We start from the raw sequence: 19,129 nt of genomic DNA on the forward strand, positions 1-19,129 counted from the left end.
CAGGGTGACAGTTTTGTTGGGAAAGACGTTAGAACAAGAACACTAATCTCTTTAGCTCCCCTTTAGGGCATAAGGTGGATTTATGTGATGCAGCAATGTGTATCTCATACAGAAATCAGGTTATGATTTTAAGTATCTGTTAAACTTTGCCCCTTTTTTCATAAAGCCTGACACCAACCTTTTTGTCTTTTTATTTATACCTGTATGTCTCTAGTTCTGCTATAATTTCATCATTCAGAAGTTTCTAAAATGTCTAAATTGCTGATCTGTCTCCTTGCAGGCAAGTCTCACCTGGCTATAGTGCAAAGAGTAAACAATGAAGGAGAAGGGGACCCTTTTTATGAAGTTCTGGGAATTGTCACTTTAGAAGATGTGATTGAAGAGATCATCAAGTCTGAAATTCTGGATGAAACAGATCTATACAGTGAGTAGAAATATTTGCAGTTTGTTTACAGATGAGAAGAAGGACTCCATCCAGCATCAATTGTATTTGTAGCTGTGTTTTGTGAGATGTTGCTAATTTAAAATCTCAGTAGTCAAATTGTTGAGGAAGTTTCCTTAACAAAATGACCTGCAGATCCCTCAGATGGTCAAAGTAATTTTTGTTTTTGCAGCATGGGAACCTCACTCCTTTAGGCTGTGTTAATTCAGAAGCGGGACAAGTTTCTTTATTTGATCCTTTTATCAGGAAGGTTTCCATCTGCAACAATGATCTCCCACATTTTCTCCTATTGTCACTCTGCCTCAAGGGTCTGCAGTCAATGTACTGCCATACTTCAGCAAGAGGCAGGCAAATACCATGCCTCAAGGAAGAGGAATGGAGTCTCTTTAGAATATCTGTCACTCATTGAGAAATCTTGAGAATGGGAAGTCTTCCCCAGGGCTAAAAACCAGCCTGTCCTAAATGCCTTCTCTTCTTGTCACTCAGCACAGTTCCTTCCTTCTTTGTGGTAATGTCTGTTGAAGGAGATGATGCTGCAGGTCAACCATTACCTGGAACTTGAGAGATCTGGACCCTTTTCTTTCCCAGACTAAAGCTTGGCCAGTTATCTAAAGTGTCTGCTTCTCCCCCCATCTGCACAACCTGGCCTGTGCATACAGGACTTCCTGTCAGTCATTCTTCATCTGTCTTATCTGTGCTTTGATCACTTGTTGGCAGATGCTGTTTCTCACTACGTGTTTGCATGCAGCACAAGGATGTCTCCAGATTCTATTATAGTAGAAATAATAATTTTAAGTATCTTTAACACTGTTCAGCTGTCCTTTGCTTTCTTTCTCTTTCCTCATGGAAGGAATGTTTCTACAGCTTTTGTTCAGGCCAACCCAAGCATCTTCTGTCCTCCCTCCAAGCCAAATGCCCAATGAGCACTTTATACTGTGGGAGAGACTTATTTGTTTTTGCCTGAAATGCTTTCTGTACCTAGTTGATATTTTATCAGTATTTATGTGCCCAAATGATCATGTAAATCACAGTTGTGTTTCACCGTGTGCTGAACAGTCTCATTACTGTGTAAATCACAGAAGTACAGTTAGTATTGATTCCTTTTCATACCTTCACAAATGAATTGTTTGGCTTATCAGTTACCATGTAATGCTTTTGCAGGCTGAATTAAAACTTCCTTTTATACTCCAAAAAGATCTTACTTACTTTTATCTACCTTTGAGATATTTGCATGTGTGTATGAGGGAAGACACTGCTAATGCTTTCAATTTCCCCCCCTGCCTTGTTTGTTAAGAGAAAACACATAGATCATGCTGTGTTGTTCTTCAGGACAAAAAAAAGCGCTCTGCCCATTTAGCATGTTGGAAGCCAAGGAAATGAGAATTTAATTTTAATTGTACTACCTGAAGGCTTCCTATATTAACAAAATAGAGCTGGTGAACAGTGAGTTCACTTGAAACTCTCATTCCTGGGATAATTTTTTACTATCAAAAATTCCTCATTCAGAACAGGAAGAAAACTTCCTAGGCTTCCTGGAGGATGCAGGAAATTTTGGGGGGTGACTCCTGCTAAGTACCATGAAGAACTTCTAATTTCTTTATGAAGCACTGGACATCATTCCACTGTTTAGACTGAAGGATACTATAGCAGTAAGGGAGAGAGCAGAAATCCCAAGAACCTGTGTGGATCACAGAAAATGTGAGAGGGTTTGGACTTGGGTAGCCAACTTCCAGTTGGTTTGGTAATGAGAGCATGTATGAGAACATGGGTTTACTGAAAGTATTTTATTGTCCATGATATGTTAAGGCAGGTTATTTTTGGTGTTGATATCACAGTATCACTGTTAGTAACCCCACCTCTGATTCTGTTCATTATTGTAGTAGTCTGTCTTGCTCAGCTCAGAACAAGTCAGCTTGAAACCCTTGGACTGATTTGCTCTGTACTAGGTGTTTACTTTAAAAAAGAGCTTTTGAAAAATTTTGGCAGTATTGTTACACTTTGTTCTGAAGTTTTAGAATTGTTTTGTTTTGCTTTGATGGAAACTTGAAATTCGATGAAATGGCTGACCTTGGTGTTGGAGCTGTGCCTTTCTGTTGTTTCCATGAAAAAACATTTGAACTGTGTTAAGGTGGAAGGAATAGTATATTTACAGTTTTTGCTGAAAACTGTTCTCATTGCTGAACTCTGCAGCTGAATTTCTGTAGGGGTCCAAATGAATGTGTGGTATGTCTTCATGTGGTTCTGTTGTGCCGTGGCTTGCAGAGATGCTGGGAGCAGGAAAAATTATTAAATATGTCTGACTCATCAAGATCAGGGTAGACTGAGTACTTCTGAGAATGAAACTTTGTACTGGGGATGCTGGAGGGGTGGAGAGATGATGTTTCTGTCATGACACATGACACATTCCAGGCCATGTCGTGATGAAGAGCTGCCAGTGTGTTTGGCTCTTAGTACTGGAAAGTTGTAGCATTTTTTCATGGTTGGCACACTACAGGAATGTGTCCTGTGCTGCCATGACTCTAACCATGATGGGAGAGCATTTCTCAACTTTCTCAGAGGCGCAAGGGAGAAAGCTGTATGTTCTGTGTTAGACTGCACAGACTGCTTGTTCATTTTTCCAGTCCAGGTTTGACTGGTGGCTTAGCTCTTTCTGCTTGAAGATTAATTTCATCATCTCTTTGTCTTGTCTGGAGCTCACTGCAGATGTCTTCTCTGTCCTAAAGACAAAAAGCACAGGAGGAGAACAAGGATTTTCCCCAGAAATTGCCTGAGTGCATTTGCAGTGCCTGTTAACTTGCCTGCCTCTCCAACTGGATGAGTGATCTGAGGTTTGAACTGCCTGTTCTGTAGCTGTCTCCAGTCCAAGCAGGCTCCTTCAAGGAAATTTATGCAATAATTCATCATGTTATGCATCAGGCATCAAAGTCTAGGATTATTACAAGAGATATCACAATCTAAATTTTGTTTTGACCACTCATTGTCTGGAGTTCTCTACTTCAGCCCAGAGTTCATGGTCAGGCTTGTTGCTTATGAAGGAGAAGTCTAAATACTCCCAGAACCTACTGAAGATGTTTGCAATATTTGTTAATTTCTCAGCAGAAGCTGTAGTGAGAGTATCCCTTATGCATCTCATTGTTCGTGTTGCAGAAGCAAACAGCATTCAGCTCTCTGTAAGCAGACATCTCTTCAGCATGCCAAGAGAACTTCAGTGCCCGCATCTCCATCTGACTTACCGGAGAAAGGACAGACAGGAAATACCTGCTTCAGATTCAATTACATTGGTCACAATCCAGTCCTTGGTTCTCATGTCTTAAAAGAAGCTCAAAAGTTGTTTGGATAGCAAAGAACAATTTGAGATCATCCCTTGCAAAAATAAGCCGAGATAATGCTAGTGCCAATAATGCTTAAGCCATGTGGCTCTGCTATAACCATGTAAAGTTTTTCTTGAGGGAAGATTTTTGGATAAGCTGCCAAGGAAAAAAAATAGGAGGAATTGAAATTGTCCATCATTTGATTTAGAGCCTGGGTCTTTCACTTGATGAGTGTTATGGACAGAAAGATTTAAGGCATCTTCCCACTGTGTGATGCTGGTCTTGTTTTCAGGTACCAGTAGTGCAGTGTGAAGCCTGCAGTGTTACAGCTCTTTCAAAGGAAAGCACAGAGATATTTCCCTGTCCCAGGGCAAACACTTGTACTTGTGATTTTTGCCTCCCTAAAGAGAGCAGTGATGGAGCTCCTTGTGAGAAAACACCTCAGATACAGTGCTTTAAAAATAACATTCTCTGAGCTTTTCAGAAAAAAGCAGTTTTTAGTCTTCTTATCTCTTACAAGAGGTAGGACCTAGTGAGAGCTTCTAGGCGACTTTTTCGCTATTAATTTTCCATTGCTTTGGTATGCATCTTTCCTTTAACTGCAAGTACAGATAAGGTCTGTCTCAAGCTATATTCCTAAGGCAGGGATTGTTTTTAGTCTGTAGCCACTCCCTTCAGTGGTTTCTATTCCTGCTTTTGGAAGAGAAACTGCAGTCCCTGATGTAGTCCAAGTCTTGTGTAAAGCACTACTAGGGTAAGAGGCTTTTGCTTTCAAAGAAGAAAAAGGACATGGGTCATCATTGTTCTCCATGTGCCTGGGAACAAGTATCTCAGACTTTCTGATTTGCACTGCTCACAGAATACACTTGAGATATCTCAAGAAGGTAAATTTCAGTCAGCACAGCATTGCTTTTGAGTCTGTGATAGTCCTGGAGTGGAGGGGAGTTCTGGAGCTTCCTGGGAAGCTGAGGATCTAGAGGTACTCATGTCTAAAAGACTGGGTGACTTGGGAAAACCTAGAAGCCTGTAAATTACCAGTTTTGTGCATTTCCAAGCCTCAAACTCAGCCACTCTGAGCCTTATGTAGTCTGTAGCATATAAAGGTTGTAAAAGGCTCCAGATCTCAGTGGCTTCCAGTGCATCACTTTAATCATCTTTGCATGTATAACTCAAAATCTGAGCAAGCACCTGGAAGTAAGTACAGTTTCAGTGTCAGCTTCACCTACAGCTCTTTGTGTGCCTGCCCAATCCTGTGCCATGAATCAACGTGCCAGAGCTGCCTGCAGTCCCTCAGAAGCCCAGTCATTTTACACCAGTTGACTGAGGGGCTGATAGACAGGGAGCTGCAGTATTCTTAGGATCTTACCCCTGAAAGGCCCTAGAACCTGAACTGTGTCTCGTCTCTGAGGGGCTCGCAGGAATTGCCTCAACACTTGGGTTTCCTGCACTCTGTGGAGCCCAGAGCTGTCTGACAGCATTCTGCTGCTTACAGCCACTGCCACCCTACAGGTGGTGTCACCAGAGAGGAGCAGCACCCTGCCATCTGAGCAGAGACCTCTTCTCTCTGGAACTGATGTATACCATACCCCAGCATATCCATAGCTGTCCACCTGCCTGGTTTCCTAAACATTTTGGGGTATCAGCTCAGGGGGTGGATGGTAATTCCTGGGTTGTTTGTGTCTTTCATATTGCTCATCACAAATGGAGATTCCTCACCACAGAGGCTGTTTTAAGACACAGGAGTCCAGGAGCCCAGGATCACTAGCAGGCAAAAACCTGTATCTGAATTTCTGAAGCCATTCTGTATTTTATTCTGGCTTCTGTGCCTCTAAGTGGCCAGAGATTCCCACCTGCAGGCTACACACCTTGCCAGCTTTTGCTGAAGTTTGGACAGGACAAAAGAAACTGCATATACCAGCCATTGGGAATACTTCAGCCAAAGGCATGTAGATTTTGCCACAGCTGTGCAGAGTCACTGAAGCCAATGGTACAGCAAAAGAAATAAGTTATTGTCTATTTCCTCTGTGTATGTGCTGGGAATTTTCTAAGGAATGTATGTGTAAAAACCATCTATCCCAGCTATGTTTGTAAAACACCACCTTTTGATGTTCACTAGTACTGAGCAGGACTTCTCCCCACCAGAAGTGTAACATGCAGGGCTGCTCTGCAGTCAGGTGTTTGCAAGCAGAGACTTTCCCTGGGTGACAGAGATGTAACAAAGGCCTGGCTGTGCAGGATAGGGTCCCATGACCACACAGCTCCTGATTGTCTGTGCTTTGGGCTGTGTGGTGGTGAACTGGGCTTTGCAGAGGGCTCTGCCTGCCCCTTGTGCTCCGCGTGGCCACCCTGGCTGACTCCAGGCAGCGCGGTTCTTGTTGAACCCCGTTCTAACAGAAATCGCTTCCTTCCTTTCTTCTCCCACCCTCCCTTCCCCAGCTGATAACAAGACGAAAAAGAAAGTAGCTCATCGGGACAGGAAGCAGGACTTCTCTGCCTTCAAGCAGACAGACAGCGAGATGAAGGTTAAAATATCACCGCAGCTCCTCCTGGCAATGCACCGGTTCCTGGCAACAGGCAAGTGCGGGTTATCTCCTTCTGCGATCGTGCCAGAGCCTCGAGGCAGTTTGTCAGCACAGGCCGCTGAGGTGGGTGGGACAGTGCAGGCGGGAAGGGAGGCTGGATTGTGGGGTGACAAATAATGCCACTGTTGTGTTTTTCTTTTTAAATTCTCTCCTCTCCTGTGTTCAGTGTCGGCATGAACCCTCTGAGACATATACCAGGGGTGGACCAGTAACTTTAAATTGGTCTGAAAGGTAAGGATGAATGCCAAGTGCCGCACTGCATGTCTAGAGTCCGTCAGATTAACGACACCCCATTAGGAAGAGCTCAGGGAACAAAGCAAAGAGGACTCGATACCACTGGCCAGCTGGCTGTAATTGCACTCTGGTGCCTTCTCCAGAAAGAGATGCTGGACTTTTTGCAGGAAGGTCTAAACCTGTTGCGTGAGACTTTAAGACTCCAAGTGAAAAACTCTCCTGACACATTTAAAAATGCAGACTGCACAGGTGGTTGAACTGTACTCTTTAAAATGGATTTCTGTCTGGCTTGTGTGACCTCCGTTGATGACTTCAGAGGTTTCAGAGGACAGTTGTCTCCATCCCAGAACACCTTGATGTTTTAGCCCTTGGGTGGGCAGTCTGGCAGAGAGACCAGGGCCTTGAATGGTTTCTTGCGGCTGGTATTGCCTTTCGTCGTAAACTTGGTCCTTTCACCTCAGAGATGAGGCCTTTAAACAGGAGAGCTTGTGGAAAAATGCCTTCTTATTGCTTGTGCTGTCTCTCTTTGATGTATAAAGACGTGCCACATGCAGGCCTTTCAGATGGTCATCTTTTGCTGCCATGTTCAACATACATTCATGGGTGGAAAATTATAAAGTTGCTTTGTCTGAAGTTTGCCAGCTCCACTTGGAAGTTAGTACTTCCCCTCCTCTAAGATGCAGTAACTGCCTGCCTAGATGCTCCTAGTCTGTCTTCACACTTTATTTTGCCTCTGTGACTTGAAAGAAATGTGTACATGATCGGTTATCACATCTCAGCTGAGGGGCAGTAATTCCTTAGAAGGCTCGGACTCCCTACATGCACATGAGCATGTCCTTGGTGAAAGGAAGCAGTTCAACAGGAAGATGTGGATTTAACAGCAAGCAAGGCATTGTTCATGTAGTGTACAAGACTTGGTGGAGTTCCATAAGCACCTGCTCAACAGGCATAGTCTTACAGTGCTGCTTCTCTACTTGTTTTGTGGATGAAAGGATTGTGTAGCTTAAATACAGGTCTGTTGGTGAAGCTACTGCTAAAAAAGATGAAAGCTACAGTTCTGGTTTCTCTGTTCTAAATTGAGAATAGCATCTTTAGCAGATTGTTGTTAATGGTCCTGTTCTGAAATGAGGTGTTGGGAAAGCTTATCAATTTGCATGTGTAATTCTCGTCATCCATGGCTTACCTCTCCCACACAAGGATGAGCTTTTCTGCTTCAAACAGCTCCTGTTGGAAACACTGAAGATCAAATGGATAGGGATTGTGTTCTGTGTGTCAGGCATTAATCCCACATTGCTTGAACTGACCTATACTTTCACTCACTTTGAGTAACTCTTCCCATATGAACCATGGCAGCCCCAGTTGTGTCTTATTTGTGTAGAACATCTCTCTAGAGCAACTTTATAGGCTCCAAGCAGTAATTAATTAATTGATTGATTTTATTTTAATAAAGTGCAATAAATGCAGTGACTTCGATAGCTTTTAGGGAAGGAAAAAAATTCAGAGGTTCTCTGTGCCCCAACTGTAAAGCTCTTCCATTTATACAACTTCGTGACTCAGAAGTCTCAAGAGGGGAAGACCATCTTTTTCTTTTCCCTTTCAGATGAAGACATGATTTTTGATTGTTTTGAAAAATGCTTCAGTAATGAAAGTTGGGGTGTTACTGTGTTTCCCCCCCCTTTACAAATCTAACAGTCTCAAAAGACAGGAAGCCTGCAGTTCCATAATGGACCTCTCTGCATCTGTGTGTCTTTTATAGGCAAATGCTTATTAACGAGTATTGCTAACTTCTTGCCAGGCATATGAGGTGTAATGCCAAGTTGTATCTTGTGTTGTAGAAGTAGAAGCATTTGGTCCATCCCAGATGTCAGAGAAGATCCTTCTCAGGCTGCTAAAACACCCCAACGTCATCCAGGAGCTGAAATACGACGAGAAGAACAAGAAAGCCCCAGAACACTACCTCTACCAGCGAAACAAGCCCGTCGACTACTTTGTTCTCATTTTACAGGTCAGACATGTGCTTGTGTAGATATGTGCAAAACCTTTTATATCCTGATATATCCCCCTCTATACCTCTTTCAGGTGCTGAAGTTTGTCTTCTTTCAAACATGGGAGGGGAACTATGGCTCCTGGGAACTGCTCCTGCCTCCTTTATGTCCTTGCCAGCCTTGAGGAGCTCACTCAGTTCCTTTCACCCTCAGTTAAACCAGTTGTGAAGGATAGAAAGCACTTCCCACATTCAGTCATCTGCAAAAAGTTACTTAAGCTTTCACTATCCCAAGGAGAGACAGTGCAAAAAGATCCCTATTGGCATTGCTTGGAAAATAGGGCTGCAGAAAATGCCACATCATAGGAATTTTGCCAGCATACTTTATCTGCTGTGCCTTTTCCTTTTGCAAAAGGAGGCATGGGGGTATTTGGTGGTTTAGAGAAATGACGTTTTTCTGCGGTTTTGAAGTCTGCACCTGAGGTATAGTGAGAAGCACAAGTTTCAGTGGGGGCCTTGTGCCATCTACTGAACTGATGTCACCTCCTGCTACAGCCCAGCAGAATGCAGACCCTGGGAGCCCTGCCATCCAAGCCTTTATCCACCCCTAAGATCCCTGCACTTGTGTGGCTTTTAGATTGGAGCCCTGGGTGGTGTGGGAGGACTGTTTTCTTTGTGTTCTGTTCAGGATTGCTTCCAGGGCTGGCATCTCCCAGGTTTTGTTACTAGTCAGGAATGGTTGGATGGTTTAGATAAAGCTTTACACAGAAATTTAGTTTCTGTCTAGCACCATTTAAACAGGAATAGTCCTTTCAGACCGATTTTTCTGGAAAGGTTCTTCTCTGTCCTGCAGAACTGAAAATCAGTTTTGGTTGTAAAAGCACAGGCATTGTAGCTGAAATTTTAACACAGGACTTGAAATCCTAACATGGCCTTTAAAATAGAAAAGGGGAGGACATGAGTTTAAACACTCTGTGATAAACAGCTATGAGAGCACTGGGATATTATATTGTGGAATTGTAGATTCAACATAATTCTGATTTTAAAAAATTCTTTTTCAAGAGTGTGAGGAGCCACTGGTAGCTCTTTAAGTGCTCTTTCTTACATGCTGAATTGTTAGAATCTGAAATATTCCAAAGGCAAGATGATCCTCCTGATGTAATGCTGCTAAGATGTAAATGGAGGACATGGGAATACAAAAGAACAATCAGTTCTTCCTGTGCTATTTTGCAATCAATAAATATTTAGCAAACACAACATGCCAGGTCTATAATGCATTTGGAAAAGTGAGTGTTGCAGTGAATACATACTACAAAAATGGCAACAAGGTTGGTTCTGCCAGGATCAAGAGGGGAGAAATACTCTGCTTTTGTTATTTAAATGGACTTGGACTTATTCTCTCACACTGAGGGACCAAGAATGCCTTCACAGTAAATGCATGCCAGTAAACAAGTAAATGTATATTCTTCTTGTGTGTACCCAGTCTTTGCCTGGGTGACAAAATGGAACCTTTTGGAAGGCTTATAATGAAGAAACAAGCTACTTTTTTTCATAGAGTGAAATTGGTTTTAAAAGGGATTTATATGAAGCTGTTGCTTGTGATAGCAGGAAAGTGGATTTGTGAGTGCACTCTTTTCCTGCTAGGCAGATTTTGTGCTTTTTCTCATCTGGGACAGATAGATAAATTGACTTGGTGTTGAGGCTTATGCAAGTTGAGTTCATTATCACCTTTCTCTGCCCTTGTCCAGCACTGTAAATTTAAAGGCATGATTATTTATTTTAAGTGGGGCTTAATGAAATAAACACTTAGAAATAAATTCTACTTTTTGGCCTCATTTTCACCCAGTTGTGTTCAGATGATGTTCAGTCTTAGTACACCTGGGATGCACAGTCCGTCTCCCCTTCCCAACTTAGCCAGAGAAAAGCATTGCAGGTAATTATGTTGTTTGCCTGAAATTCCAAATTTTGTCTAGTTCAGCCTGAAAGCTGGATGAGATCTCTTCTGTCTGCAGTGGTGTGCTGTGCAGTAAGGATGGGTGAACATGAAAACAGTGCAGTAAGGATGGGTGAACATGAAAAACAAGCCCCACTGAAAAGACAATTATTTTTGGCTACTTGTGTACCAGAGGGACTGGGATGCTTTACAGCTGTGTTTGATGTGGTGGGTTCTGTTCTGGAGTCCTGTTTAGGACTTAATGCTCTACATTTGGTTGAGCCCACATCAGAAACAGGTGTACTTGCATGGTAGTGTAGTTTTATACAACTTGGGAAGCACTGAGGGTCTTTTGTAGGCAAGACTCTGCAAAAGAGCAGGATCTTAAGGGGGTACTGAAATCTGTAATACTGCTGGAAATTAAGAAGACCAAAGTAGCCCCAGGGCTGCTCCTTCAGCAATAAAGGCTTTATTTCTGTGGGAGTCTCATCAGGCAGCCAGCCTCTTGACACATTGTCTCCATCTCCCTCCCTGTGTTTGTCTTAGAGGGAATTCTATATGGATGTAAGCTGTTCCCCAAAATGTCTAGGTGCTTCATGATCCCAGGTGATGGTGCTACATTTAAGCTTATTGTGCTTCTGGGGGAGTATTTTTTCACTCTGCAGTAAAGGAAAACAGCCTGGCAACTTGTAGCAGAGCAGTAGTACCAACCAAAGCTGTGTGGTGATCCTGATCCTGCTCCTCTGCAGAGACTTCTGCTGGCCACAAGGCATCAAAGAGCAGGGTAGCTCAGGGGACAAATGCCTGTCGCCCTTCAGGGTCTGTCACTGTTACAAACTGCAGGGACCATGACACTGCTTAGGGATGTCAGGTAAAACTATCTTTCAGGGCTCAGGTCTGATCATGTGCCTTGACACCCATGGTCCCTTTTAATTGCAGCTCTCTCTCCATTTCCTTAACAGGGGAAAGTGGAAGTGGAGGCTGGGAAAGAGGGGATGAAGTTTGAAGCTGGTGCTTTTTCCTACTATGGGGTGATGGCCCTCACAGCATCACCAGGTATGTCCTCTTCTGCTTCTGGAACAGTCTGAGCTCCTGCACAGTCCTGCCCTGTTGTGTCTGTGGGGCTGATGGCATTGGCACCTCCTTGCCAGCACAAGTGTCCCCCCTCAGTGTCCCTGGGGGGGACCGGCCGGTGGTGACGCGGGCACTGACTCCAGGACCCAGCAGCTGGCAGTGGTTTGCCAGCTCCCGAGGATGTGAGTGCTGAATTTAGCAAGGGATGTGCTGGTACTGAAAGCTTTGTGGTTTTGCTCATGGCAGGGTAACAGGGAGTGAATTAACGGGAATAAATAATTAGTGGCAGAGGGACATCTAGTGGTGTGAGGAGCAACCACCCGGTTAGTTTGAGGATGGTTCTGTTTGCCACTCTTGTGCCTAAAGCTGTCTGGAGAGAAAGGATGGAGCAGTGCCAGAAAAGCAATTGCTGCTGTCAGCTTGTGTGGAAATGTACCTGAGAAATCAGCAAGGGGGACAAGGTGGTGTCTGAGGGTGAGTGTGAGCCACCTACCAGCACACAAGTGGTAGCCACATGAGCCACCACCTCACTGGCACAGGTCAGGGAATTCTCATATAATCCATCAATTATTGCAGCCACATTTCAGCATTTGGTGATGTATTTTATTGCCAGCAGTGTCACCATGTAGGTCTCGACCTCAGCTGGAAATGTACAGCCCTGCTGGGTGAGCTGGGGCACTGGAGCTGGTGTTGGTCTTCTGCTGACACAAAGCCACTTGTTCAACTCCAGGGAGAGATGTTTCTTATGCTGAAATTGTGTCCTGTCACAGCAGGGTTTACATTCCACTTGAGAGGCAGCTTGTTTTAATTGTACACTCAGGAGTGCTCCTTTACATGTGTGTACCTGTGTGTATGTACATTATCAAATTGTGCTGAAATGGAAATGGTTTTGTGAGTCATGAGTGTAACCTTGTTAGACTCTACAACCAGCAGCAGTTCTCTGGACCTCTGTGAGCTCACTTTTACAGACAAGACTAATTCCTTAATTATGTGCACTTCAATTTAGTCAGTAGCTTATACGTTTTGAGATTTAGGAGATTTTAAAGCATGCAGAACACTGGTTGGATTTTATCTCAGTGATAGCAGCCATGTTCATGAGACATGTAAAACTGCATCATACCCTCAGCTTTTGCAATATGGGCCAGGCATGGAGTCTGGGTGGTCAGGCATGGTCACTTCTACCAGACTTACACTTGGAAATCACCTGTGGCATCTCTGTTTTGCCAGTGTTGTTCAGTTTGAATGTTTTCATGTGTTGTTGGGTTTTGGGTTGTTTTTTATGTTCCTAACCCTCCCCACAACCATTCCAGTTGCCCCAAGTCCTATCAGGTCAAATGGTCTCCTCTTTATATGCCCTGAAATCCATCTTTAATTTCACCATGTGGCACTTACGAATATGCACTATTGTAAAGTAATCTCGGCCAATCTTGAAGTTACCTTCAACTGGTTGGCTTTGGGGTTTTTTTTGTTTTCTTTTTTTTTTTAACCTGTAGCAAATCCCTCATTTTGTTGGCTTTGCCTCCAGGTTCAGAGATTTCTGTTGAGATCAGCTCATAAAAATAAGTTCCTGTTGCTCTCTGTAGACAGGAAAGCTCAGGGAAAGTATAAGTTATTGTGGAATAAAAGAAAACTCCTTCTCTTCTGTAGGTCCTAAATAAATAACACATGCTTGCTCTCCTCACTTGGAAGATGAAGCCACTAACAGTGGAGTAAAGCAAACCAAACTAAAACCAACCAATCAAACAAAAAAACTAAGAAAAGAGTGAAGCTTTTTTTCTTTAACTGCAGGTGGGGAGGGATTTGCAGTAATGGTGAGCAGTGCAATACCCATCCCAACAGGGATGAACTTGGAGAATCACAGCCTTACATTATATTTTACTGGAAACTTGAAGAACTATGAATTATCTTTTGATTTTATTTTTGTTATTTGCCTCCCATAAGGAACAGCACCCCTGAATGTTTTCTGGCTTGTTTTAATTCTTGCCTTCCAGGCTAGAGTGGGCACCACTTCTCCTTTTGAACTATTTCAAAACATGAGCGTACCTTGATGGACTATTTGGTGCTGGATAGTCATTTAAAATAGCAGTTCCTTCCAATTCCTTGGTCTTGTTTTTTGGTTTATTTCTAAATTTGATTGCGTTTTTTGGTTTTGCTTTTGTTTTAACCCTTTGCTTTTTCACAGTTGATTTGCACTGCTGGTTTTAGTTCGTCAGTTTGTCAGCTGGCTCCTTCCCCTGTCGAGTGTGGATAGCTGCCGCCTTTCTGGTCGTGATCTCATCCTTTTTCTCTCCCTCTTCTAGTTCCCTTGTCCCTGTCTCGTACCTTTGTTGTCAGCAGAACAGAGTTGTTAGCAGCAGGTTCTCCAGGTAAATCTGCATGCTTCTATTTTCACCATTCTTGTGACTGCCCTGATGCCATAAAAAGTCAGCTGCAGTCTGTATTTGTCTGACCCCTTTGCTCATTAGGGAGAAGTCCAGCACAGAGTTGTGCCTCACAGGTAGGTATCCTGAACCTTTGTTTTTGGGAACTGGTCAGTCATCAAAATGGGAAGAACTAAAAACATGTTTAAGAAAATGTGCTTGGTAATGAGTACTTGTTTTTTTTTTTCTCATATGGATGCTGGCGGAAAATTAGGAGGGAGATTTTTTAGAAGAATGTATTCTTCCCCAAGCTGGGGCATAAAAAATCCTGAAGAAAATGCATCTGACAGAGAAGAATGTATGCTACTAAACTGCCATAAAAGGAAAACTTATTAATGAAAGTATTTTATATTCTCATATGGGTAAATTCTATGGTTTGCATACAGTCTGGCCATTTTAATTCCTGGCAAGCTTTGAGTTTTCTCTCAGGGAGGTTAATGCCAGGGACCAGCACAGGGATCTGCTGAGTGGATGGATTTGCAATGGAATGTACAAGAAGGTTGTGGGAGGACTTTCTGGTTCCTGTTGTGCTTTCCTTGCTGTATCACCAAGCTGACTGGCACAGAAATTCCTTTGGAGAACAGAGACCAGCAAGGGAACAAACTGGGCCAAGAAGAGCTCTGAGATGTGGTTGAGAGATTGTAAATTGGGAAGCATCAAGAACTGAGTTTAGCAGACACTTGCATGCATGGAATGGTTGGGAAAAATGGAAACCCATCAAGAAAGTCTGTAGGAAAGCAGAATCCTAAAATAGTTTGGGCCACAGTGAGCATATGTCTTCCTTTTGAAGTTTTTTCTATTTTTTTAATCTTTCCCCAGAACTAAAAGCAAACAAGATAATAATATGCATATTTAAGTGAAACATCTCTTAAACATTAATACATGTAATGCATTTTATACACTTTCACCATCTGCTTCCTGCATTTCACCATCTTTATTTAACTTTAGAAAATGTATTTCATCATTGGTCTCTAACTTATCTTCATGCACATTCTGAGCAAACTACAGGTTGTTGCCTTGCACGGGATTTTTTTCCTGCCCTGTTACTTTCCTGCTGCAAAACACCAAAGAAGGGGGAGAAATTTAGTCTTTCTTTGATGGAAGTACCTATGGCTCTCCTTTAAGCTTGGCAACTTTGATTATCTTTCTTCACTTTGTTCTTTTGTTTTGCCAGCTCTTCTATTTTTACTTTTATTTTTCCTTTTCTGTTCTACAAATAAATATACACTTTGCACAGGTTGTTTCCATTATAAATGCCAAGAATACTTTCATAGCTTTTCCCCCGTTAAAAAAAAATTAACAAGGGAAAATAATAGTGGGAACAATCTCCTTTGTAAGGAGCTGATAGTGTAAGTCTGGTCACTGTGGCAACATGGTACCAGTTTTGATGAAACTCAGACCTTTTGTGGGGTGCTTATGAAAATAATTCTGTTCTTTAAACACAAATTCATAATACACTTATACTGATGTCCATCTTGTGGCTTGTGTTCTTTATCCCCTCTTTAGAAAGGTGAGGAATGTGGGAAAACCTGGGTAGAGAAGCTCTAACATGGACCTGCCTGGTGTTTATCATCTGTTCTTTCTGTACCCTTTCCTCTTCATTCTCTTCTCTCTCCCTGAATGGAATGCAATCCAGAAATCATGTTGTTTCCCTCACATTTTTAGAAATCATATCTTTTTGTTCTGTCCTTTTGTCTCACCTCTCCCTTTTTTTTTTTTTTTTCTTATAATGCTTTGCCATGTTGCTCTATATCCTTTGTGTTTTATTATAATGTACTGTAAGGTCCCTGGTGGAAAGACAAGGCAGATGCAAGTCACATAGTGTAAAGTTGTTCCAGGTGGAAGCCTTTATCCCAAGCAGCAGTGATGCTGTTCTTGTCACACACAGCCATATTTTGTGTGTACAGGTGGGAAGGAGGACAAATTCATCCAACCTTCACAGTTCCTTGTTCTGCAGTGGGAATTTCAGCATCAAACCCCATGTGCAGGTGGAGTTTTGGCTCCTGGCAGCAGTTATTGCAGCCTGCTGTGGCTTTCAAGTTGGCAGGCTGGTACAAAGGAAAACCTTGCAAGGCTCTGAGTGCTTCCCCCTAAGCTGCACTTGGTGTTGCCATAGGGACCTGCACTAATTCCATGGTGCAGAAATGGCCAGGAAGTTATCGAGTTGTCAGAACCTGTATTTTTTTGTTCCTCTTTTTAAAATTGCAAGAAAGACAACATCAGAAGGATTTTGAGTGGGAATAAGAATCAGGACAATTCTGCATTGTAAAGTGTAAGGTATAGGAAAGGCTGGATTCAGAGATGTAGAACAGGCTGAGTCATATGGACAAGGAGATATTATATTTCTAGTGATTAGGTGGCAGAGGTAGGGTTAAATTTAAGGGAGGTTTTCAGCTTTTTTTAATAAATAAAATTATATGTAAAGTTTTCAAAAAGAAATTTGAAAAGCTTGTTAAGGGGATTTTTGTTGATTTGCTCAAAGAGACTTTGTATCTTAAGATTACATGAAAATGATCTTTCAGCTTGAGAATGGGTATCATGTGATGAGTAGCATAGTTTACATCAAGTTTGAGTTTGAGCTGGCTGAATGAGTTTTGAGTGCATTAATATTCAAAAATTCTCTGGTCCCAAAGACAGTTCTTTGATCAGTATGTACTGTGTGTGTGCCCAGGGAGCAGCCCTGTCTTAGGATGTATTTCTGCCCTGCTGCCTTCTGGGTCACTGTGTGGGTGGAAGCTGTGGATGCAGAATGTCTGTGGTGTCCCAGAAGCACGTTTGTTTTGGATAGACTGTCCAGTCACACTCACAGGGGACAGCTGCGAGGTCTTCAGTGAAACCCTGCGGGACTTAAAGGCCTGTGGTGGAAAATGATGTCTGTAGTGTTCTCCTTTCCTGGACACAGATTTTTCTCTGTAGTGTGGACTGTTCTGTCTGTGTCACTGGCTGGCATGGAGTTTGCTTTCCTTCATTGAGGTTTTGCCACTGAGAGGAAATGTTGAATTGTCATGTGCACTGTACTCTGGTCCACTGAGGACTCTGTTACTCCTATTGAAAGTGTCTGCCCTAGCTGAGGGAACAAGGCATATGTAGGTGTCAGATGAAATAAAAGGAGGTAAGGTTCAGACGGGACTGATTGTGGATGAAAGTAACAGTGATTAAGAAAAAAAATATATTAAGCATGGTCTGACTATCAAGAGCTCCTGTAAGGGAGCTTTGGGAGGTTGCCTTTCTGTGGTAGTTTCTGCTCATCAGCTGAGGCGCTGTGTTCTCAGGGCATGTCTGTTGCAGCATAAACAAGTACAGGTTTGTTTAGGGCACACTCAGTGATGCTGGCTACCAGCTCTGGACTGAAAATGTACCATTTTTCAGGATAATTTGGTCATTTAGCCACATACCCACTTATGAATGGATTAAGCATTTGCTGTTTATTTATGCTACATCACAAGTTACTATGTCCCTTTAAAACTGGTGACTTTAAAAGTTTTCTACTTGATTTAAGAAATCTCTTGCTCTTGCCTGTTTCTTAGCTGAAAACAAGTCTCCACCTCGGCCCTGTGGCTTGAATCACTCAGACTCTTTAAACCGGAGCGATCGCATCGACGCCGTGACCCCGACGTTGGGGAGCAGCAACAACCAGCTGAACGCCTCCTTCCTCCAAGTGTATGTTCCAGACTACTCAGTGAAAGCCCTCACAGACATTCAGTTTGTCAAGGTAGGAAAAAAACTGGAAAGACCCTGCTGGAAAGTCGGGCTTGGCTGGTAGGATGGAGAGCCTGGGGAAGGGAATTCCCTCTAAATTCTTCTGTGAGTAAATAGCATTATGAAAGCAGCTGTTTAAAGTTACTTTAAACTACTTTTTTTCCAATATCTGCTGTCCACTGATTTGTCTTCACTGTTCTTCTCATTTGGACTTGTAAGTAGGCTGGTCACATAATTTTCTGGATTTCAGGTCCTTTGAGGAAATATTGTAAAAATAACCTCTCTGCTTTTAGTCAAACCTATCCTCAAGAAGCTTTTGGACCCATCTGAAATGGAGACCCTTCATTATCAGACTGTCCTTTTCTAAAGGATGACACATTTACTGTTGGTTGCAGTTTTTATTCACTTCTGATTTTGGTTTCAGTTTGGGGTTCTTGATCTTACTTTTCGATTTGCCATCCTTCTTCTGCTTGGAGAAGTCTTGGACATTTCTCTTTATCTTAACTTCACATGTATTAGGCTCATGTCTCATACTACCAGTGAGTTGCTGCATGAAATACAGCTCTGTCCCCCAGCATGGAGCATCCCACGCTGAAATGTGTGCGAGTCCTGTGGGAGAGAAATCTAGCTGAGCTGAGGAACAGATAATGCTGGCAGCAATTCCAGCCCAGCTGGGAGTCCAGGGAAGCTGATGTCCCATGGCCAGAAGTTGACATTGATGCTTTTCTTAAATTAAGTGCATGTTCACAGTTTGTTTGTATGCAACTCAAGTGATTTGTGAACTTCTGTTAGTTAATTCAGAGTTAAGAGTGTGGAATAGGCTAGACATACTACAATGCTAAGCTGAGTATTCTGTAGCCAAATTTTAAAAGGAGAGTAAAGTCTTGCTGTCAAAACTTTGAGATGCAAGTGTACTGGTCAATGGTTCAATCCTTCAAGGATTACATCAGTAGATGTTTATCACTGGGCAGTTGAGTCTCACTACAGATTTCAATGGCTAATCTGCTGTACAGAGCAGCTGCTCACCCTATGTTGGTTTATGTGAAGTCCTTCCAAATCTCACTGTGTTCATACTGAGGCTAATGAATGTTAAACTGTCCTGGTATCTCTGCAGACAGACTTGCACACCTCTTCTTGCATCACTCTGCTTTACACATAGGTCAGAGTACTCAACATCAGCGTTTTCACTGTGCCACGTGGTCATTCATTCAATTAATACCTTGTAAAACTGGGATTGTGACCTGCTCATGCATGTTTGAATTTTGCTTTTGGAGTTGTGACCTGGTCCATCTGACTCTGTCCATTTCCAGTCCCTTTCTTGTGTTGCTACTGAAATTTACAGTTTTCTAAAAGTCATTTCATCTTTTCCACCTTCCTGCCTGCCAAGATCACCCACTGCTGTGGGCTCATGGGGCTGCCAGTGCATCCTGCTGCCTGTCCTGGCTGAGAA

The 19,129-nt window shown here is 42.7% G+C and overlaps 1 protein-coding gene across 1 annotated transcript in view; it reads left to right on the forward strand.

Annotated features, from left to right (window-relative positions):
• The window catches only part of CNNM2 (cyclin and CBS domain divalent metal cation transport mediator 2), a 113,603-nt gene that overhangs the window by 90,053 nt on the left and 4,421 nt on the right, over positions 1–19,129 (forward strand). The window contains 6 exon segments of the mRNA XM_039708835.1: positions 281–424; positions 6,190–6,327; positions 8,405–8,574; positions 11,449–11,542; positions 13,861–13,926; positions 17,508–17,692. Coding sequence (XP_039564769.1) covers positions 281–424; positions 6,190–6,327; positions 8,405–8,574; positions 11,449–11,542; positions 13,861–13,926; positions 17,508–17,692 — 797 coding nt within the window.

Source organism: Passer montanus, unplaced genomic scaffold, assembly GCF_014805655.1.
Source record: "Passer montanus isolate IOZ18808 unplaced genomic scaffold, ASM1480565v1 scaffold21, whole genome shotgun sequence".
NCBI lineage: Eukaryota > Metazoa > Chordata > Aves > Passeriformes > Passeridae > Passer > Passer montanus.